The sequence below is a fragment of the Netta rufina genome (genome assembly GCF_964035555.1).
Source record: "Netta rufina genome assembly, chromosome: 4".
NCBI lineage: Eukaryota > Metazoa > Chordata > Aves > Anseriformes > Anatidae > Netta > Netta rufina.
The window spans coordinates 7,572,687-7,596,096 of record NC_140127.1 but is presented as its reverse complement, the minus strand read 5'-3'; the positions used below and the strand labels follow the sequence as shown (position 1 = coordinate 7,596,096).

The 23,410-nt window shown below is 40.7% G+C and overlaps 1 protein-coding gene across 5 annotated transcripts in view; it reads right to left on the bottom strand.

The window, feature by feature from the left end:
* The window catches only part of PPP3CA (protein phosphatase 3 catalytic subunit alpha), a 190,983-nt gene that overhangs the window by 58,141 nt on the left and 109,432 nt on the right, over positions 1-23,410 (bottom strand). For all 5 annotated transcript variants that reach the window (XM_084286298.1, XM_084286299.1, XM_084286297.1 and 2 more), the window contains exon 3: positions 985-1,109. In XM_084286298.1, the coding sequence (XP_084142424.1) occupies positions 985-1,109 (125 nt within the window). The remainder of the gene's footprint in view (positions 1-984; positions 1,110-23,410) is intronic.

Here is a 23,410-nt window from a genome sequence, read left to right as displayed (position 1 = left end):
TATATTTCATAACATAACTCCCTTGGCTTAGAGGGACTTCAAGTCTGAACTCTTCAAAGGAAAGACTCAAACTGTAGCTCAAAAGCTGCTGCAAGGGTTTCTGATGGACCACTGAGCGGTCAATCAGATGAGATCCAGATCACCTATGATCTGGATGAACAAATCCAGATTAGATTTTATTTGGTAACTGTGCACCTCAATTTGCAAAACCAAGCAACAAAACAAATTAAAAAAAATCCCATTTGTTTTATGAGCACTCTAACAATGCATTTATGCCTGGTATTTAACTTTCTGCTAGTCAAAGGTAGGTATGTTGGGCAGGACAGTTTTCCTTCATAGATTTTCCTCCACAAGCCAGCTAAAGTTGCTACCATTTGACCTCCTCATTCTACATCCTGATGCTCGCATCTGCACTGGGTCTCAGCACTTTCAACAGGGCACATGTCCATCACTGCTCCGTGGACTCAAGTGCCAGAGATCACGCACTGCTGCAACCCAGATTTAAGCAGGCCTCATTCATTCTCTCCAGCACAGCATGCTATGTTGCTGACTTTTTTGTTCTCTTTCTCTCTAGTCCTTCTATTTCATAAGAAATTTGCATACAGGAGGCTCAGATCAACTAAGTCAGTAAGTCGAATTGTGTGTCACTATTCCTCTACATCCCTTTTCTAATAGCTCATGTCTATTAATCCTATTTAACTTGTTTAAGCTGCAGAGCAGACTGCCTTCTGTGCTATATTTGGATGGTCGCTATAAGTTCCTAGGACTGTTCTCCATCAGCTCTCTTGCATAGATGTAGCAGGATTTGGCCAAATACCAAACAGCCTTTATGAAAACCCCAACAGTGACATTTACACAGACCTCTTTTGCTCACAGTGGTGTCTGCAAAGAGCCTCTGTTCCTGAAGTGGTTAAATTACTGTCAAATACACACTATAGGCTGCAAGCAGTTTCACAGCCAAAAATAAAGAAACAAGAAACTTACTTCAATGCTGAAGTACCCTCTGTCCACATAGTCCCCCAGGAAGAGGTACCGCGTGTTGGCAGGAGAACCTCCCACTTCAAATAGTTTCATCAAGTCAAAGAATTGGCCATGGATGTCTCCACAAACTGCAAGAAAAAGAAAAGAAAGAGCTGTATTCAGTTTCACCATGCTACAATCATCTTAGGCACCCACATTCTGAAGTCAGTCTCTCTCACAAGAAACACGTTATGCCAATTTGTGCATCGTCCCCTAGTTCAATGAGCAGTGAGAGCTGGCAGCTGTTCAGCAGAAGCAGTTTTTCTATGGCGTGCATCCACCTAAGTGTGCAAGATGCTAATTAGAGGAGAGCTATCACGCAAACCTGACCATTATTTATTTCCACGGATATCTGTCCACACCGTCTGCTGCCTAGCAGAGCACACAACACTGGCAATAGGAATAAGATGAGCCAAAGAAGGCCTGAAAAGAGAAAAAGCTGAAGCAAATTTACTCTTCCTTTCACCATCACGCCTCTGTTTGTCTCAGCCCCAGATGAACAAGGCCAGGCTTTCTGGGAAAGACGAAACATGCCAGTCCTGTGTATGCTACTGCTTCATAACTGACAAATTTTGGATTTCAGGTTCCTTTAGAACTGGAAGAAACCATGCAAAAAATGGCCTGCTTGCTTCTCTAAAGCATGTCTTAGACAAGACGACACAGGTTTTTCATGCTTCAGCCTTTACCACTTTATGTAACCTTGCATAATGATGATTTGTTTCACTTCATTACAATGAAGTCAACCTAACCAGCAGCACCTCTATCAAGAGCAGCTCCCAGGACGCCAGGCAGAGCAATGTGCAGCCAGGACTACGCAGAGACGCCTCTTTTTGTGTCTCAGACTCAATAGATCGGCTCTGCTATCCTGTGAAATTTCATACTCACTGCTGGGTGATTTCAAACATCTGCAGGAAGGAAGGCAAAGCTTTTGGAGTCCCCCATGGAAGCTTAACTAACAATGCTGTGTCAAAACCTGGTTTGTTTTGTTTCCTCTACCCAAGGGAAGGGGAGAAAAAACAAAACAAAACAACACAACTTGGCCCCAGTTTAAGGCCAAGCCCAGGCCCTTGAAAGGCAACAAGCTTTAACAAAGAAAAATGTTAACAGCCTTAAGGCCTGAAACTGAAAGAGATAAGGGATGGAGGGAGAAGCACTGCAGCTTGGTCCCCCAGGAGAGTGGATGCAAAGGAGTTTAGCCTAGGAACGTCTGTCAAACACCAGCCTTAGGTGTGGCAATATCCAGACCAGTTCTGGGCTGCCCCTGATTCAGTCTTTCCTCCAACGCTGTTCTGTTTCCAAGGTTTAACAAAACTGGCTTGTTACCATTGGCTTCTGGGGATTTTCACAAGCTTCTGAAGCGACGTGGCTCCCCCTTTCTCCAGGCCTTTTTGGTAAACACAAAGACACCTGCATGAATCTCATTCCTCCTGCTTTTAGACTGGGTCTCCCTCCATCGAATTACATTCTCACCACCGAATTACATTGCATAATCTTTTTTCAAGTCAATTTTTTCCCCCATGAGTTTTAGATGACAGCCTTCACGTTGAAGCCATCAACAGCTAGAATTTCTAGCTAAGAATAATTACTGCCATCATTTATGCAACATCAACACTATTTAAATCCTCAAGTAGTACAAAACCACTCCTATTTCTTTAAAAAAAATAAAATGTGTACCCCAAAAGGAGAAAATATTTTTATCGTGTCTTCATTTGAACATGTTCATCCACGAAACCAAAGCACAGTGCCTGCCTGTACTCCTCTGCATGGACACTGTGGGAAGATTACGAACACGTGGCGTGCATCGATGGCCAGGCAATCTGCTCTCCTAACTTCCAGCAGAAGAGCTTTTAGTTATATAACTGTACAGCTCTCCCAATTATCGCCCGCCCCCATTTGCTCCAACCATAAAAAAAAAAAACTGAAGTTGAACGCGACTGAAAGATTTTTAGATGGATTCAACTTTTGCTCTTTCCCAAAACCACCAAGGAAGAAGGGAGTTATTTATTTATCGCTCTCTATCTGGACAGGTAAGCACACCGAGGCCATTACGGAGAAACCAACAAGGTTGAAAAGCTTTCTCCAAGCAGCTACATGTCCCCAAGCTTGTCACGAGTCAGAAAAACAGAAAGCAAACCGGTGAAGAGGACAGAAATAAAAACCGCAGAGCCTCGCAACCCCACGGCTTGCAAAACTTCTGAATCGGGCTGGAGAATCGATAGCTGATGGGAACTCCAGACGTTTTACTCACAGCAGCCTATTCTTTCCAGACTTGACAACAGATCCAGAAATACATCCAAGAAAAAAAAAAAAAAAAAAAAAGAGAGAAAGCTAAAAAGCCCTCGAGCTCAGTCTTGCCAAGCAATTGCAGTAGTTCCAAAATAGAAGCATCGCATCAGTAGGTAAAAGCAGTGGGAGCAAGAGAAGATGCTCAAAATTAAGAGTTAACGCTGAGATTTAATTTTCAGTGAGATCCCAGAATTCCTACTGAAAGACCACAGCGTTACATACTGGCAACCCGAGCAGTGTTTGGCTTTGGGACAGCATGAAGTACTTTAAGGATCTCACACTTTCCAGGTCTGAACGTACAGACCCGAAACATCCTTTGACTGTGAAGCCTGGGTTCTGATGGGTGGTTTTATTCGGAAATAAATTTAAGAGCGATTTCTTAAGAACTGTATGCAGTTTGAAATCAACTGCTTTAAAGCTCTAGTTTTGCCTTCTTTCTTTTCCAGCTCTAAGCCCATACAAATCTCCTATCTGGAAGATTTCCCAGGCAGCTGAATCAATGCTTTATCTTTCCTTAGGTGGGGACAGAAGAGATCCAGCACTGTATTTCCATTCATCAAGGCAGAATCAGCCCTCAGCCATAGGTCTGCTGTGTCCCTTCAGGTCTTTGAGCTTCTGATGGCTCACACCATTGTGGCACAGTCCAACTAACAGCCTACAGCAGAGGTCCACATCCACACCACCTTCCCCCTTCACGTTACAGACGAAAATTTTGAAAGCCCAGTGACTGCTGTGGGTCTGTGCTTATTCTTGGACAAGCATTACCACTGGATCTCTGGTTCTTTTCAGTTTTGCTGAAAATTTCCCTTTGTATACTCTTTTGGTATCAGAACACTAGCTATTGAACAACCTATGTTGCAAAATACGAACTTTTTTTTCCCATTAAATGATAGCAAAACAAAACCTCTCCACTCCAACAGCACAGTGAAGCAGGAAATTCAATTCTTAATGAAAATCTCCAGGATCAATACACTTATGGATTTAAAGTAGGAGCATGGGGGACATAAAACACAGTTTGTGTGTGTGTGGAATTAACATTAAACGCAGCTGTGCTTACACAAAAACAAATTCCTCAAAAGGAGGAATACTGTATACGGTATGGCTTCTACTAGGACTGCCCCTGTTTTCCTGTATTACTGGAATCCTGAAAGCACCGTCGTGTCATGACACTGAACTGATTTTTATGTTCATCAGTTTGTAACTAAATAATCTGAGTGCCTATTTTTTCTTTTTAACCCCCTCCCCAAAAGGGCCTTTTTCATTTATCCAGTGCTTTTTATTTCCAACTTTCTTTGTGCCCGTCCATTGCCACCTGCACAACAGCAATTTTTCTAACAACAAAGCAATGCTTCCTCCAATTTCTCAGTAAGCTTCAGTTCTGGCCCCAGGCTTGTTAACCATGAATTTGTGTATCTGGATAATCTGAGTGTCTACCTACCTAACCTCGTATGGCACCAAGCCCACAAGTGCACTGCAAGCTACATGAAGAAAACTAATTTTAAATAGTTTTACAAGCATCTACTGACTTCACGGAGGCATTGAAAAGGTTTAAGAAACACTGTTGATTCGGGGACTCATTAGAAATTTACCTTTGTTGAGGAAGTTTTCACAGATAAAATGGGCCCCTCCAAAAGATCCAGGGTTACAGGACTGTCCATGCTATTACTGGCACCATCTCCTACCTGTTATAATGAGTCCTTTCATACACTGTGCCTTCTTGCACTACGCCACCAGAACTTGTCCAGTGAAACGGTGTGCAAAGCACCATTTTAATATAAAAATAGGGATTGGACACAAGGGAGAGAAGGGATTCGCTTTTTTTCTTGCAAGAAATTGTCATCCTAATACAAATTAGTTTATGTTTTGGGTGGCTTCACAGAGAGGATGTCCCTCTGAATTATGTCACAGGAACAACAACAGTGAACAGAAACCAGCGAGTTAAAGCTGCACCAGCAGTGAAGGAAGCCCAAAGCTCAGCAGTTGTATTGCCACACTATTTATAGAGGAAAGTGGCAGAGTAGCAATTCAGATTGCGTTATTATTGGAACAAATAAAAGTCTGCAAATGCTCTTCAGATGTCTTAGTTCAGAGAAATAATGCTCTTCACTATATACAATCGCAGTCCAGAGACAATTATGTGCAGTTTCTCACTGCAGTTGAAAATTAAGAACAGAATGTATATTCATAGTACATTGAACACGTTTTTCTGTATATACGAGCTTGGATATACTGCACTTATTTTCACATTTATCATGTAATTATTTAATTGCTATGAATTATGGTCCAATAGTAAGACACTACTAGTATCTCAGATGAATTCACATTCCATCTACCACAAGATCATGTTGCCTCTTCAAATAACATCAGGGATTAGCAGCAGATATGTAACGCTCCATCATCAGCGTCAGAAGCAACATCTGCAAATTCGTATTGTTATACCAATTAACGATAATGAAACAAAGCTACCTTTTAAATTTGAAACTAGCACTGTGTAGGGAGGAGTATGCATTGCTTGAAAACTTGTTGTTTTCGTTCACTAAGCCAGGAATGTCTTTGCACAGAGCTCAGAGAGATTGTGCTTCAGCAAAGAAGCATGCAATTCTTTAAATCTAGAGGGAGAAAACCACCCGATTGAGTTACGCTGCAGAATGCAGACTGCAAACAGGTTTTCTTCACACACTGCTCAAGAATTGCGTGGCTACTTACGGATCCACTACTCAGTACATGCTTCCAAGAGCTTTCCGCTTGCAAAGGACCTACAAAGCCTTGCCAAAGGGGCGAGCACACTGTAAACCTGCACATCTCTGAGCTGACTCTGTGGATGTTCTGAAAACTGCATTCACCCAGGGCTGCTGGATAACACGGTAAAGAGGCTGCGCACCCCAAAGAGGAAAAGTACAAAATAAAGGAAGGAACTCCAGAAATTTTGATCAGTAGCTGCTCATTGTAACACCACTCAAGACAAGCCCAGTGGTTGTGTTGTACGTATTGCTTTACAGTCACGCACTTTTATTTCTCTTTACGTGGAAGTAATGAAGTCTGCAAGTTCTTCAATTTGAGTCAGAAGCATTTAGACAGCTCACTAGGTAACATATCATCCTAAGAAAACATTTACTAGACTTGACACAATGGTCTTTCGTATGAATGTTTGCTATATGAAGTATATTTAACAGCATAGCTCTGTATTTCCAAAGGAGCCATGATTTCATTCATATCCCTACCTGCTTATCTTACATGGTTAAAATGGGTTTTCGTGCATCTTTGTCTGTCACTTCATGCAAACTGAAGAGTTGATCCTACCAGGGAGAATTGGCGTTAATAAAAAAAACTGCAATTAAATATTTTTATAAAGAGGCCTGCCTTATCGAAGGTAATGCCAGAAACCATTAGACCCTACAGTGCAGCAAAGGAAACCGCAAATGGACCATCAATGTTGCAGCTGACAATGCTGTTGGGTTGCCATCTTTCCTTCTTTTGTACTGAGCAAAACCAAGTGTCTTGGGAAAAGCTGTTTTCTGTGCAAGAGAGGAGGATGCTGTACCGCATTCTGCTCTGTGAACAACCCAAATGCTAGTGCCTGTAAAGATCAACCCACACTCACTCTTGGTAATAGGAGTTAGTTTTCTGCCACCATCCCCTGGAGGCTAGAACAAATTAATGACACTTGATTTGGGAAGGTGGAGTGAAAGAGAGTGGGGAAGGGAAAACATTGCATCAGAAAAGACCTTCGGGACAGCAGCCGGTAACATTCTCTAGGGAAGGAGAGAGCAAAAACCCAAGACGCGCTGCAGCAAACTCTTCAGATGTTAAGGCTACAAAAATATCTTCAGCAAGAAGTTTTTAAAAATAGCTCTGCAAAACTACTTTCCCATTTGCATCGTAAAATTGCTTGCAGTGTCCCAAAACAACAACAAAGGTACACAAACCTGGCAAGCAGAGGAGCTCCTTTCTATACACAGGAGATCACCAGAAACAGCAGCTCTCAATAAACCGCCTCTGCCAACTGCTGTAAAACCTACACCAGCAGAGAAGAATCCCCTCGGCCCCCACTCCTACCCCACCTGCATTTTTCAGGAGAGCAAGCAGGTATCACACAGCGGTGAGGTGGCAAACAGAGACTTTCAATTCCCGGTCAGAGCAATGCAGCAGGAGAAATGGGACGTCGGTCTAGTGAGTTCCCCCAGCCCACACCCAACTGCATCAAAACCTACTGGCTCTTTCCCTGCCACCCTCCAAGGGCAGCACTGCCCCTGAGCATCTTCCACAGCAGATGGAAAAACAAGCACGCTGTCATCGTCCTTTGTTAATGCATCCTCAGTATCAGCGAGCAATGCTTATCCCCCAAATAACCTCATCAAAAGGATTACTTGCGAGGGAAGTGCTTCACTGGTGTACGGGCTAGGGTTCCCTGTTCATATCCTTAGACCAAGGTTATTTATAGCAGTAGGGAAACTCTCTGATCCACAGCTTTACAGACGTGAAAAGCAAAGGCCTGAAGAAGCTTCATAATTTATAAGGTCACAAGCTCAGTCAGTGGAGGAGCAGGGATAGCCAGAGAGGGAATAATCCATCCTCAGAGTGCTTCATCCAGTCTCACCAGGCCAATGGACACCTTCCTAGAGAGGAGGAGGGTCCTGCACAAGGAGCAGGCACAGACTGGCCTTGCACAGTGCTCCAAATGAAACAGAAGGGAATAGGGGAATAGTAGAATAGGGGAAAGGGCTTTTGAAAAAGAAAAGCTCTGATATGCTCGTTTGAGCTTCCTAAAGTAGGAATTTCAGAGCATTATTCCCCTAGCAGCTTGCAGTCTAATCACCTTCCAAGCACCCGAGTATTTACAAGATTTTAAAGGTAGCAGCATTAGCATCTCAAGCTTCAGTATATCAATGCCTGGCATCTAAAAACCTAACCACAAAAAAAGAAAAAAGTGATGTTCACACTGGCCTGTAATAAGTATTTTCCATTTTTACCAGAGAATACCGTGTTGTCACAGTCTCTTCATTCTAAACCATAACAAATGTGCTTTATGCTCCATCCCACCCCCAACTTGGTGTTTCATTAAGAACCAGCAGCAGTACTCTGTGACAAAAAGCATCCTTCTTCCTTCAGCACGACAGTTTGTCTTATCAATGGGAGGTGAACATTTGCTCGACATGAACCAATGCATTTGTTTATTACCTTTAGATCTGCAGCGCTCCGCCTGCGTTTCGCAGAAACAGCCCTTAAAGGAAAATAAAAATAGCGGCTCTCAAATTCCTGGGCTTTTAATAAGCAACTGGCAGTATCAGTGTGATACTTGTGTGCATCCTGGCTGGTAGGAGAAGGCACGATTAATTTCTAAGGAATGCTGTGAAATTCAGCATTGGGATTTAATGACCTGTACTGAGAGCCATGGGAGAAAAAGAACAGGCAGTGAGGGCCTACAGAGCTTCACAGAATCACAGAATTTTCTAGGTTGGAAGAGACCTCAAGGTCATCGAGTCCAACCTCTGACCTAATGCTAACAGTTTCAACCTCAGCTTGTGCATCCCTGTCTTTAACGGGCTCCAGCTATTATTTTACTCCAACAGTTTTGCAGTACAGGTGTTCATACACTAAGAGGCTACCTCCAGGACAGTGACGGCACAGGGTTAAGGAAAGCAAGTATTTTCACGTTTTTCACTCAAGCCACATAACATGACCTTTTCAAATTAGAGAATCCAAATTCCACAACCAAAATCTTATACAAAACTCAAGCCAAATTAACCATTTGTTAAAGATTATAGAGTACTTAGGTTATCCAGGAAGCACTGATGTTGCACTATGCTGAGAAAATGTAATTCTCTGTGAAAACAAAAAAAAGATTAAATTCTGCGAAAAGAGAAAGCTCTCCACAGTAATTTCTATCCTGGTAAAAGCTCATCTTACAATTATTGAAAAGAAGAGTTGACCCCACTAATTTCTTCTTGCTGAAAACGTATGCCTAAACATGGTCTTGAGTAGGTGGTAAAATTCACATGCTGATTCTAATTCAACATGACTATGTTAAAAAGGTTGTTTGTTTCCCCAAAGTTAACACTGATTAAGGAAAGACATGCCACGCTTTATGGCAGCCTGGCATCAGCATGGACAGAATTGTGTAAATGGATTTGAAAGTGATGAAGAACAAAATCATGTCATAGCTGGGTTTTTCAGCTTTCCTGACGTGATCTTTGAAAACAAATGATACAGTAAATATATATGTATCATCTTAAATATAGCACTGAAAAAATTAGCCCATAAAAAAAAATTATTACTTGATGACAATTATGAAAGTGAGCCCCTCCAAAAAAGCGAGGCTGATGAACAAATTAGCCACCTTAACTACATTTCTTCCTATAACCATGCTATTAAGGATATAAAAGAGTGGACACAATCTTAGTAGCATTTGGCAGTATTTGGGGTGGCAACCAGGCAGATTTGGGCTAGGCCTTGTGCCTTGCTCCTCAAGCAAACTAAGCTGTCTCTCCCACTATATTGAACTGGCTGAGGAAATAAAAATAAATATGTATGTATCTAAGTCAGAGGGAAGAATTTTATTTTTTTTTTGCAAATAGCAGCCAACCACACCCTATACAGTGAGCTGAGTACTGCTATTCATAAACACAGGAAAGATGACAATGTCACCATCAAAAACACTTTGCAAAGAGAATATTGGGTGAAAAATACTCTATTATTATACCTTTATGGTCTGTAGTCTTATCAGAAATTTCAAACGTAGACTTATCAGATGTATTTTTAATAATTATGGACTAAGCATTCCAAATAGAGGTCAATGTTAAATACCTTACCAATCAGCCAAACGGGATTCCACTGGCATTTGATTAGGATGAACACTGCATGCAAATCAAGGGTATGCGAGTTAAGCATCTTTGCCCAAGGATCTCCATCATCTTACCCTTTCCACTTGCAGGATCAAGGCCTGCTTCAATTAGCCTCATAGGAACAGATCACATATACATAAATTGGCAATAACAACACGTACGGCCTGAGAACTGCCCCAAACACAGCGCCACATAAGAAAAATCACCTCACAGACTTGGTATTTTAATAAAATATTGTATGTACGGAGAGCAAGTAAACTCCTGAGTCAGCTTTTGTAATGTTGGGTATTGCAAAAACGTGATTTTCAGGCCGCTCAGAGTTTATTAATTCTGATAGGAGCTACATGATTATTTCTTCCATAGCACTTCCCAGACTCTCTAGTTACAAAGAACAAAATCCCGGACACACATAATCGAAATATGAAATGGTATTTAGACGACCTTATGATTTTTTTTCCCCCAATATCAGGTACAACCATTTTAATGAAGCCTTTACTATAAAGTATCTGATAACACAGTGCTTTTCTTCTTAAAGCAACATTCGGAAGCACGTGCTTTTAGCAGTAAATACAGAAGAAAATACAAGAGACCAGCAACCGATTCCCTCAGACACCAGCTCTTCTCTGAGAGCAAGTCCAAGAGTAGATGTGAAAGAAGCAGAAACCAACTGCACTACACATCAGAAGAAACAATTACCATCCTTTAATGCAAAAATATTCAAAGTTGCTGACAAAAAATATGCATAAAACCCCTCAAATATAGATTTTTGCAAACAAACCACACTGCAATTGTAGGTGCACGTTGCTGATGGCAGTGGCCAGACCTGTATGGCCATACCAAGAGGCTGCCACAGCATTACTAAACAAATAAAATAAAGCCTTTTATCGATGTCACGTTACAGAGAAGTGCCTAGCACTGCATACTGCTGTAATACCCAAACCAGAAAGTATTTGGGCCAACTTAATGCTACAAAATGCCCATTTTCTTGCTGCTTTCTTAGCGCTGAGAGCGGACTTCAGGGATGCGAAGACACACAGCTTCACCCTGCACCCACTGGCATTGATTTCCGACAGCTGCACAGGCCAAATTAGTTTCTGCTCCACTTGATCAATACAACCCTGTCATCTGTTACAGGGATTTCTAAACTACGTCGGACTAGATACACAACTTACTTCCTAAATTTTCATTTTGTCAAGTCATATCGACCAAGGGAAAGCTTGCCAAGAGAAGGACTGCCATTAAAGTTGCTTGGCTGCTTCCAAAAGTTTGGGAATTACCTATTGCCCCGTCTTTTTCCAGATGTACTGGTCAGTGTTAGTGCCCTAAGTCACCCTGTCCTCTCAGCACTACGATGAACCCTTAGTTCAACTCTTCCCAGTTCGGGGACAAGTTCCAATCTCTTACACCAGTTGGTTTTAATAATGAAATTACAGATAAACTTAAAATAGGTCAGCCAAGGAAGAGTTTTTTTCTGACTTACTGAAATAGTTTCTGAACGTGTCCCTTGTGCTTGTTCTTCTTGAAGGACGGTGCATGAACTGAGTCTAGACACAAGCAAAATACTCCAGCTCTTGTAAGACGTTACGTGTTTAAGGAGTACAGTACTGCTACAAGACTGCTACTCCCAGTGCAATCAGACAAATCCGTATTTTAGCAGGAGATGCTTGCTGTTCAGAACCTTGCTGGGTTAATATCTGCTGTATTTCCACAACACACTGGGATAACTAAAGCTAAGTGTGCTCTGCGATCATTATTTCAGACCACAATGCATATACTCCTTTGAATATTTTATGTAGCACTATTCTAGCACAGCATACAAGAAAACAATGTCTTAATGGGGCAATAAAAAGATGACCATTTTCCTGCTTCTACTCCACGCAAGTTAGGTACTGGTCATTTGTTAACCTAACACAATGCAGTGACTGAAGAAGTCGAGCCCTTCTTTCATTAGATTTTTTTTCTTCTTTTTATTTTTAAATTATTATTATTTTATATATATATATATTTAAACTTTGTTTCTCTGTAGAGTGACTAATTTTTCAGAAAAAAAAACATTGTCTACTTTTGGCTAAGATAAAACATAATATTATCAGTTCAGTTCATTCCAAAAATGTTCTTTTCAGCTACAACTACTACAATACTAACCCCAAACCCTGCTTCACTTTTGTCCTGCACACATATACAGACAAATAAAAAATGCTTAAAAAAAATCAAGCTGTGCTAAGCTGGTCAACTCCAACCAAAACCAAAAAGTGCACCCTTCACTCAGACTACAGTATCACTCACTAGAATGGTGAATTATCATGGGGAGCTGAATGTTCATTAGGAAACAGAAACTACTAGCAAAACAAAACAAAACAAACAAAAAACAAATGAAGAGAGCCAACTTTCTCATGCATTCAGGAAAAATATATTTAATCCCACATCTGTACCATTTCTCGTACAATAAAACTCCTGTCACTATGTCACTAGCAAGGAAAGCAGTCGACAAACAAAGCTCCACCATCTTTTCAAGAAAAAAAAAAAAAAAGCTGACCTGCTGTCTTCTACATCGACAGCACATTTTTAGGATGGAAATTGTCTATGCTCATCTTTTACATATGTTTCTAGCTACTGCAGTCCTAGATGTAATAAGCAAGGAAGAGATTTTATTCCCAAGAACATGCTGTCTTGATTTTATGCAATCTTTTGCCCGCATTACACATTCCTCCATGAAGCCCAGTTTCTGCTGCTGTATTAGTTAGCACGACTGATTGGTCAAATTTGGCTCTCAGCAGTCCAGCAATTCAAGGGAAACCATTCTCTCGTGGATTTGTTACTGTCAAGTGAAAAATGTGTGCTAGGAAAAAAATGCACTATTTGCACTTCAGTGACTTTTCAGACTACTCCCCCTGGACTGCGATAGCAAGGTTATTTGAAGTGACTGCAAAGCAGAAACCTTACAGGCACATAAAAATAATAAAATTCTAATGTATTCATATGTTTGTTAAAGATTGTCTGCACTTAACTGAAACTTTAGATATTGCTTGGCAGTCTCTTTTTTAGCCTCTTATCCAGCCAGGTAATAAAAAAATAATACCTCCTGGATCATAAACCTGTATTTATTACACCCAAATGTTTTCATGGACTCCAAAGGTTTTACAACCTATACTTTCATTGAAATTTTAATGATTTTCCGGTATATACATTTTGCATTGAGATATTTGTTACCAAATTTTGTACACAAAAATCATCGAAGACCTTAGACTGACAACGTTCGATCTGCTGCTGCACACAGTTTGCTAGAAAGCTCAAGGGCATGTGGGTCAGGAGGGAAAAAAAGCCACCAAAAACTTTATATATATAAAAAAAAAAGCAGGATGCATAGTCATGTTTAAAAATGTGAGCCAGTACAGATAGGATCTCATCTTCAGAAAACAAGTAGGAAAGGTGATTGGGTCTCAGAAGATCATCATCCATTAAAGAATGTAATTGTGGGTGCGTCTTTCTGGGGTGTAAGAGAACACAGGAGTGTCAAATCACAGGAAGCTCAGATGATGAATCTGCTATGAAGAAACACAATTTGAGAAGAATAGGCTTTCAATCCCTTTCTTTTTTTTTTCCCTTCTTTTTCATGTAGTCTCAGACAATACACGATTTCTAAATATAATCCAAAGATAAATACTTTTAACTCAAAAGAAAGCATGCAGATCTAGGAAATACTTGAGTTTTTCCATCAAAGTAACAAGCTACATAACACAGAGCCAGTTAAGTAGGAAAATATCAATGTGGAAGATGGGTACACATTCCTTGGCACAGCGTTTTATCAAGACTACAAACGAATCTCCACAACCACTGCTAAGAAGAAAAGACAATGCCACCTTTCATAAATGTTAGTGCTTTAAGAATTATTTAAGTCTAAAAGACTAAGAGCTAAATACACGAAAAAAAGTCCTCTTGGTTCATGTCAAACACGTCTTCAGCTTTGATTAAACTCTTATTTAAAAGACACTGTGAAAATGGACCAAATGACAAAATCTAAAACTCTAGAGCTGTTTAGACAACTTCTCTAAGAGGACAGAGGATTAGAAACCCATGGACTACTTTGCTATAAACCATTCCATCAATGACCGAGAAAGCAAACACAGAGCTAGAAGGGATCTCATGATCTGGACAGTCTAGAAGATCCTCCTCCAACATACAGAGAGCCTGAGTTGTCCCTCCTGAGCTGAACAAGGAATCACAGGCTCATAAGGGTTAGAAAAGACCTCTGAGATCATCTGGTTTAACCATCACCCTACTATCAATGTCACCCACTAAAAGGAGCAGCTTCTAGTCCCGACCTTCATCACAGCTTCCTTCCAGCCCTTGTTGTCCACCGATCCTTACAAGCCAACACCAGGAATAAGGCAATGGAAGACCAAAACCCAAAACTTTGTCCAGAGGGCTTCTGCTGTCTAGTGAGTCTTCAGTACCAGACATTAAACAAGTCTCGCAGAAGTTAAGAAAGCAGTTTTCACTTGTTCTCCTGTAGAAATGAAGTTCTACTACAGCTATTCATGGTACCTCAGCTAAAAACAAACCGTTTAAATTGCATGTTCTTAGCAAGCCATCAGTAACGCTGGTAAACAATAAGGAACAAGTGTGATTTGCATTGGATCAACGGCTGTTAATATTCACTGAACTTGCCTCAAGATTGTTTGCTGCCTGGCTTGCTGTATATAGCTGAATACAAATAAAACTGTCTCAACTAAAGAACATATTTTTTTTGCCATTTAAAAAAATTACTGTGCAGTTTATACATAAGAAACTAAATACGGTTCAGCATTCCCTTCAAAGGAAAATCTTATCCACTTACAAAAATATCTGACTCACACAGGTCTCGCTTAGACTACTGTCAGTTCAGAAACAATCTCCAGAAATACTTGCCAAAGAGGGAAAAAAAAACCACCAAAACAAACATTTACTGCTTGTTTTCTGGTTTTGCTTGGTTGGTTTGTTACTTTTGGTAGTTACAGCCAATAAATATGATCAACTTACTTGCCTCTCTTTAATCACAGTGTCCTTTAGGCACAGAAGGTGAGGTTGTGAAACTTCAAGAGTCTAGCACCACCGAAGAAGCACTACAAGCTGCAGCCATGAACTGGACTAGTCCTGCCTTCGTTTCTGTAGAGCACTCATAGTTAGGATTTGTGGTATCATTTCCTATCTGAGTAGCCAAAATACTTCTTCAAACTGAGGTTCTGTTGCTGCCAGAGGTTCTATTTGCCACCTACACCATTTCTGGGAAGTTTCTTTTAGGTAAGAGGGTGAGTTTCTTTTAGGTAAGAGACATCATTTAAGATAACTTTTTGAATGGGCTGTACAACAGCTGCACTTTTCTAGGCAGCCATTAAACATGGATGCACTAACGACCTGGGTTCATTAACTGCAAAGATATAAATCATTATTACAGCAGAAAATAGACTGCAACATTTAAAACTCAATTAGTGACAATGCAAGTACATGGTAAAACTTGTCTTTTCAGCTGAATCAGGAGTGTAGTAGAGGAATCCACACCAGTCTGTTCTTCTACTTCAGTTTACTGCTTAATCAAGAAATATTTCTACATTGAAAATTGCAACAGTAAAAGAGTTTATTGGGTACCTTAAAAGGCCACTTCTGTTTGAGAATATAATATGTTACTCCCTGTATCCTCATTTTAAGTTTCTCATCATTCTTACATACAGTATTCTAATATTCATTACTGACTGACACAGTTTTTGAGTTGCTAGCCAGCATGAAGTCATTCTGTTAGCCACTGTAAGAAGCAGAGAATGATTACACACAAGACTGCGTATTGCCTTTTTTAAATGTTTTGATTTAGTGAGCCTCTAGAAACTGAAAATTCGTATTTTGGAATCGCTGAAGGACACATTTGTCAAAACAGAGAAATGGTGGAAGCGCTGGGAGTAGGGAGGAAAGCACAAGAGAAGAACCTGACGAGATGCAGGAGGTCATGCTGCCTGTCCCCTAAACTTCTGGGACGAAGTCTTCAGTTCCTTGGAAACACACCCACTTGGGGTGGGAGATCAGAACTCACCAGGTTTACAGGGATTCTTCATTTAAAAAAAAAAAATAAATTAATTAACCTCAGCCTAATTTGATGCTCCTCTGGTTGCCAAAATCATGCAAAGAACAAGCTTTTCAGAGTGCCACTGAATTCTAAATCAGTACAAGGAATATGGATTTTTCTACAAATAATCATTTTCTTATCACCAATTTCTGTACGTGTCCCATACCAGTACCTTTATCACCACAAAATCAGGTTGTTAAATTATTATGTTTTAAACAAAATACATCAAAATAACAGTAAAAAATAATTTAAAAAAATCTCAGTTCATTGTTGCATCTGAGAACCTCATGCAGAAGAAGTTACTGTAAGAAACCTGCTTTGCAAATGTGAAGTCTTCTGAACTGCATATAAGATTACTTCATTCAACAGAAATACAAATTATGAGCTGGCAGCAGTCAGAAAGGTCTCTTTCCAGCTTACTGCCCTTAGAAAGGGTGACTTGTTTAAAGGATTGCCCGCTTCCAGAGTACTTTAAACATTGGCCTGGCCAGAACAAAAAGAGACTAATAAATAAGGGAGGTACATGAGACACATCTTCCTTATTAAATTACTGGGCAAAATGATCTCGCAATGTACAAGTGTTGCTTTGTCCACACAATCTGAGAACTAGGTATCTCCTAATTAGATAGTCTGGAATTATTAAAGGAAACTACACCACCAATTACGCACATCATCTTCATATTGTGCCACTGTAGCTTGGCAGACTAAATAAGGTGGAGAAAAAGAACAAAGACTGGTCATTTTCTGCATCCAGGAAAAAAAAAATAAAAAGCAAAATGGCATTTTTCTCTCAAGACCATGTGTATTCTGAATAAAATACATATAAAAATAATGCAAGGAAACAATGTTTTCTTTTGCTACTTGGATAATTGTTACAGGACAAAAAATGCTGCCTAAAAACAGCTGAGGGGAAAAAAAATCAGTGATTTCATCACACAGGTCAGCTATCTGATGTTGACTTTACTCTTCAGTAATAAAGATAGTGAGTGGTTTCAAGTGGCAGATGCAGACCTTGCCAGGAATTACAGCAAGAGCAATACTAAGAAAAATAAATATATATGGTCATGCAGAAGTATCGATACACTTCCAAAATGAAGTACAAACACAATGTTAAAATTGATCTGAAGACAGGGCTTTATAATTGTTTTAATTCCCACTCATTATTTTGTTCTCTCCCTTGTGCTTTTTCTTTTTTTCCCTATTTTTCAGCTCATCTGGACAACGATGAAAGTGCTGCTGCAGGAGGCAAGGAAAAAAGTGCACCTTTCAAGGCTCCTGTTTGCGCTGAGACTTGGACTGCATCAAAATCTGGGTCAACCACAATCGATTCGCATCATCTCAGGACACGAACAGGTCCATTCTTAAGTGGAAGGCCAAGAGTAAATGAAGCACAGAAGTGAAAAAAATGGTTTTCTGAAAGAAAAAGCCTGAGACAACAACCATTATCTAATAATCCACTACTATGCACTACCATTATTTTTTTAGATGTTGTAAGCCAGGAAGAAATACTGTATTCTGAAAGGAACTGAGCAAACAAAACAAGTATATATTCAAGCTATATTCGATATCAAGTTTCATGCTTAGTTCAATGCATTTTTAGAGAAAATATGTCTTCTGCAATCAACAGTCTAATGCTACCCGTAGGCATGAGTCATACACAGATCTTGCATCCCAGATAAAACCAGTTCTCCCTCATGGCTTTCCTCTTATTATTAGACAGAAGCTTATTTCAGCAGAAAACAGCACAAAAGAAGCATTTCATTGTTTCCCTTGAAAACCATCAAGAAAACAAAGTGGAAATTAGCAGCTTCAAAATACAGAAATGCAGATGAGGCTGCAAAACATCATTAAAGTTTTATCATCTCTTCAGGCCTTTAAGCTCTGCTGGGGTCCTCTAATTTCCATAAGTTTACCTATCACAAATAGCTGCATCAGCTCAGACTCAGGTTTGGCAGTCGTCAAACTTCCTAAGATTCAGTACGAAGGCCTCGTCCTTCTGCAAAGATAGCGTCACAAGTGATAAATGAACCACTGCACCACGAGGTGTGGCACCAGAGCATCCGGCCTCATGCTGCCAGGCCAAGCAAAGAAAGGAGGCTCAGGTTGCTGGCATTTCTTCCCAGAAGTCACCTGCACCCTCCTTCGTTTTTGTCGGAGAAAAATAAAAGCACTTCTGGGGAAGTACTTCTATGGAAAGATTTTGTGCAGTTAGTTTCTCGGAGCACAGCACTCGGTGCAGAACAGCTGTGGCACATTAGGCGGACAGCCTGCAATAAAGTCAGGTAATATCTGCTTGCAGCACTTCAAATTCATTTTTAAGGACTGTAAAGGACAATGTCAATAGAGTGCAGGGGTAGGCACCATGCTATGCTGAGTAGCCGCAGTTACATTAGTCACTGTATTAAGCAGTTTTACAGCCTACAATACAATACACTCAACCCTCACCTCAGAAATTCATGCGATTTCTTTCTCTCTCCTTTTCAATTCTGCTTTATTTGATTTTCCATTCAAACCTAATTCTGTTTCTCTGCACCTTCAGGGGAAACAGTTTCTGTTTTATTAAGTGTACAAAGGGTGTGCCTGATGTTGATACTACAGGCATGGGAACACATTTGATAGTCAGATACATTATTTGAAAAGGCTTTATAGGATCCCCAGTTGAAAAGAAACAATGTAAACCAGAAATCACAAAATCCAAACAAAACCTGTTTTTAAACTGCCTAGACATGAACAGGAATTAAGGAAGACATCCAGAGTACACCCTCTTTTTACAACTAATTTTCAACAGGTATCATTAGATCCTTATCCCTCACCTCACCTATTCATCTCAAGGGGTTACATTTGGCAGAGCGACAGCACAAGGAAACAAATCCGAGCTTATAGTCACTGAAGTCAACTTTTGTTTGAAGAGCAGAAGCCCACAGCTCAAAATAAAATCTACTGCGTGACATAATAAACTAACCTTACAACAGCGGTTTGTTTTGCTTGGTCTAGTAACTCTTACCCTTGGGATGACTAAAACTCCAGGAAGGAGACACTAAGTAACAGCACCTATAGATTTAAAATAAAGGAAATGAAAGACCCCTAAGGTAAGGATGTATTTTCAAACACGGCAAGTAAAGCCCTAACACCGTCACTGGCCATGTCGGATCAAGTACTAACCAACACGAGCTGTTAGAAGCTGGAGAGGGACCAGGAGACTACAACAAGGAGAATTAACGGGGAGTAACCTCCTCTGCCTGATGTGTCCATCCAATCCTGCTGGCACCAGTTTCATGGCAATCTGGACGCTGTTCCTGAGTGGTATATCACCTTTTGCAGCTTATGTTCCTCTTAACACAAAAGCTCTCCACATATTTTGCAAGACGGAGAAGCCCATTAGCATCTCTATTAAAAAGGTTTTGAAACCAAATCCTGGAGTTAACAAGTATGAAACATCAAGAACAAAACAAATCTAAAAAGCTTTTGGTTTTCCAAGAAGGGTTTTTCTTGTTTGTTTGTTTTTTACTTCTTTTTTTTTCTGTTTTCCTTATCAGCAAATGAAATAATAATAACAAATGGTTCTGATAATTAAATGCCTCCACATGTTCTGGACATTTACAGACAAGTAAAGTAACTGCATGGTATGTTGCAGCAGAGTTTTTTCTTTAAGAGTGTTTATGTCCTCTCTCAGGAAAGAAAACGATTAAATCAGCGGATGCTACAGATATTGACATCTCTCTATCATGCGGATCATGCCAAAACTTAAGCAGACATTCACACAGTACAAATTATAACTTGCCTTCATTTCTCTTTAGAAACCTGTATTAAAGTTAAAAAAAAAAAAAAAAAAAAAAAAAAAAGGCAGCAGAACCTATTCCTCACCTGATAGAAATTTCAGCAGTTCCTTGTTAAGCTGCATGACTTAACCCAAGTCTTTGTGCAACAAATGACTTCTGGATGGATTTGTAGAGAAGACTGGGTAGGCTCTGCCTGCCTTACAAAACATAAACTAGAACATTCACTGCAAGGTCACAAAAGATGGTAGGTTGCTTTGTGACTCCAAATAGATGACTAGACAGGCCACTGTAAGCCAGTAGAAAAATACAAGCACCTGAGAAAATCTGTTTCCCTAATGTTAGTGTAAAAAAGTCTCTGTAACTATATGATGCTGATAAGCACAGGAAGAAAAAATTACTTAAATATTGCCAATAACTTTCAGAGAGACTAAAAACACGCATGATGTTAAATTCATGAAAAGGCAGAAATATCAGCGTCCCTCTTCTTATTTCCCTCCTCAATAATTTAAGGTAAGCAATCTCATAACAGAATCTGTCCCTTATCTTCCATCTTACTGAACTCAACTCACCGAATTAGCTACCAGAAGTGTAATTTACTCCTTGCGTAACGCTACATGACTTGCAAAAAGCTGTCTGCTTTGCCAGCTATGACAACTTCGCATCTTTTTGGTCATGCCAGACATTTGGTGCTAAAATAAATAAGAGCACAGTGCAGTTTTGCAGAAATGAATCTATATCTCCTCCAAATTGGCTCCCTGCAATCCTGTCCTCCAACACGTAATAGCAAGGTTTATATCCTCAGCAGGAGGCTGTGTTAATAGCACTGCATTTCCCACATGGGAAGGGCAGCTCTAAGAAAAAGTGCATTAGCAGATTCAAAACATGCGATTATTGGTTTGAATAAGATAAATTGTTAAAAGATCTTAACGGGGAAAAAGCAAAAACTGAGTTTCCCACTGATGCTGAGTGATCCCCAGGACAGATATCTTTAATCTCTATCTCCTTCATCCCACCCAGATTGATAGCATCCTCTTCTGGCACAAGTATTGTTATTAGTCACATAAGCTTTTTATTATTATTATTATTTATTTACTCAAGTTTCTCCAGCCAAGAAATCACAGGCACGTAGCCTTGTCAACAGGGAGAACAGATGGACATTCCCAACAGAGTCTCCTGTCCCCTCACCCCAGCCTCCTCTTCCAAACCTATTTGATATTCCTAAGTGATGGGTTGGAGGTTTGGCTGCCAGCACAACTACCCATGTGCTCAATTTGCAGAGTGCCCACTGCAGTTATCTGGCCTGCTCAGCCCTGTCACAGGTGCCAAATATTGGTGACTTGGGACGTTCAGGATGCTTTCCTTGAAACTTCTGCTGACAATGCGCTAGTATGCCAAAGGATAGAAAAGTAAATAAAAATAACACAAGCAAGACCACACACACTCCAAGGGGACACAAAAAATGAACAAACAAGTATCCGTTGTCCAAAGCTAGTTACATTGAACAGTTAAGCATGTAACACCAGCTCCTTCACAAAGCTGCTATTCCCTCACAGCATGCTACATGTAAGGAACTGGGCTATGGGTTCATTTCCTGGCCCTGATAGAGATCTCTGCACGATCACTATCAGACCACTTAAGTCCACAGCCATGTTCACACTTAAAGAGCTAGAGCAGTTCTCGTGAAATCAAACTGAAATTTATCTCTGCTTGTTTAATGCAACTTGAGCACTAGTATCTCTGTTCCCTGCCTCAGATAAGGAAGATACCACTTCCCTAGTGCACACAGTAAGATACCGCCACAATGCTTGAAATAAATGTACAACATTCAACTTTGTACACATTCTCTTGCACCTCTAATATTACACCAGCATCATTAAATGCATAGCAAAGACACCATTCTCTTGGGTCCTATCACTTGCCACTAAAGAGCACAGATCGGTGCCTGCCCCCCCAACTCCCCCTCGTGAGGGAGCTGCAGGCCGCCATGAGGTCCCCCCTCAGCCTCCTCTTCTCCAGGCTGAACAGGCCCAGTGCCCTCAGCCACTCCTCATACGTCTTCCCCTCTAGGCCCTTCACCATCTTTGTAGCCCTCCTCTGGGCACTCTCCAACAGTTTAATGTCCTTTTTGTACTGTGGTGCCCAGAAACTGTACACAGGACTTGAGGTGAGGCCGCACCAGCGCAGAGCAGAGCGGGACAATCACCTCCCTCGACTAACTCGCGATGCCGTGCTTGATGCACCCCAGGGTACGGTTGGCCCTCCTGGCTGCCTGGGCACACTGCTGGATCACGTTCAGCTTGCTACAGACCACAGCCCCCAGATCCCTCTCTAGTCCTACATCCTACACTGTTTATCAAAACATTGAAGAGAACTGGCCCTAAAATGGAGCCTTGGGGGGACCCCAGTGGTGACCGGCACCAGCCTGATGCAGCCCCATTTACCATAACCCTTTGAGCCCTACCCGTCAGCCAGTTATTCACCCATCATACGATGTTTTTGTCTAGCTGTATACTGGACATTTTGTCTGACTTAAAGAATTTCCTTACCATCCTAGATAAAGGAGTTGCGGTGCCCCTGCCTCTGAACTTATATCCTCCTTTGCATGAAGCTTAAGCTTCCCCACCCCTTTTCAAAGTGGCTATTTCAGCTTAAAGAACTTCTTTTAATCCACAGAAGGAGTCACACAGACCTTGAAACCTTCATTTTGGGGCTTATTCTCTGCAGCTGACCTCTTCTTTTGATACTGATTTTCCCCTTTCTGTTTGAAGTGAACGTATGGAACTTCATGATTTATTATTTTTTTTTAAATCCTTGTCTGCATTAACCCATATAATAGTCCTAAATTGTAGGTACTGTATAAGAGTTAAAAGAACATTTCAAAAACGTAAAGTAAAGTATTCAGCATCAGAGTTCAGTCGTCTTTGCAGGTGTTATCTGAAACAAGGGTCTCATCTCCTTTCCTCCCCAGGCACCTTGCCTCATGGACTGCAAAGGATGGACCGTGCTCGTTTCAAAGAGCAATGTTCTGTTTTTCTCCTACTGCAACACATGGGTCCATGCTGAGGCTTTGCACTCTCACACCAGGATTCAAGCAGTGAAGTGGTCATTTTCCTCAAAAATTCTTCCCAATACGTGCAGCAACAGATACAAGGGGGGCTTCAGGTGGATTCCTGACAAAAAAAAACTATCAGTTCTACACATCAGCTTGACATATTTGCAAGGCTAACTCAAACTCTTAGAAGGGAAACAAACAAAAAACAACCACAAACATTCAGCCCTTGATGAACTCAACCACACTCCCTGACAACTTCACGTGCAGAAATGATTAACCAGCGATTCAGCAAAATCATAACCTGGGGTTTCAACTCAGGAGCCCACAAAACGAGACA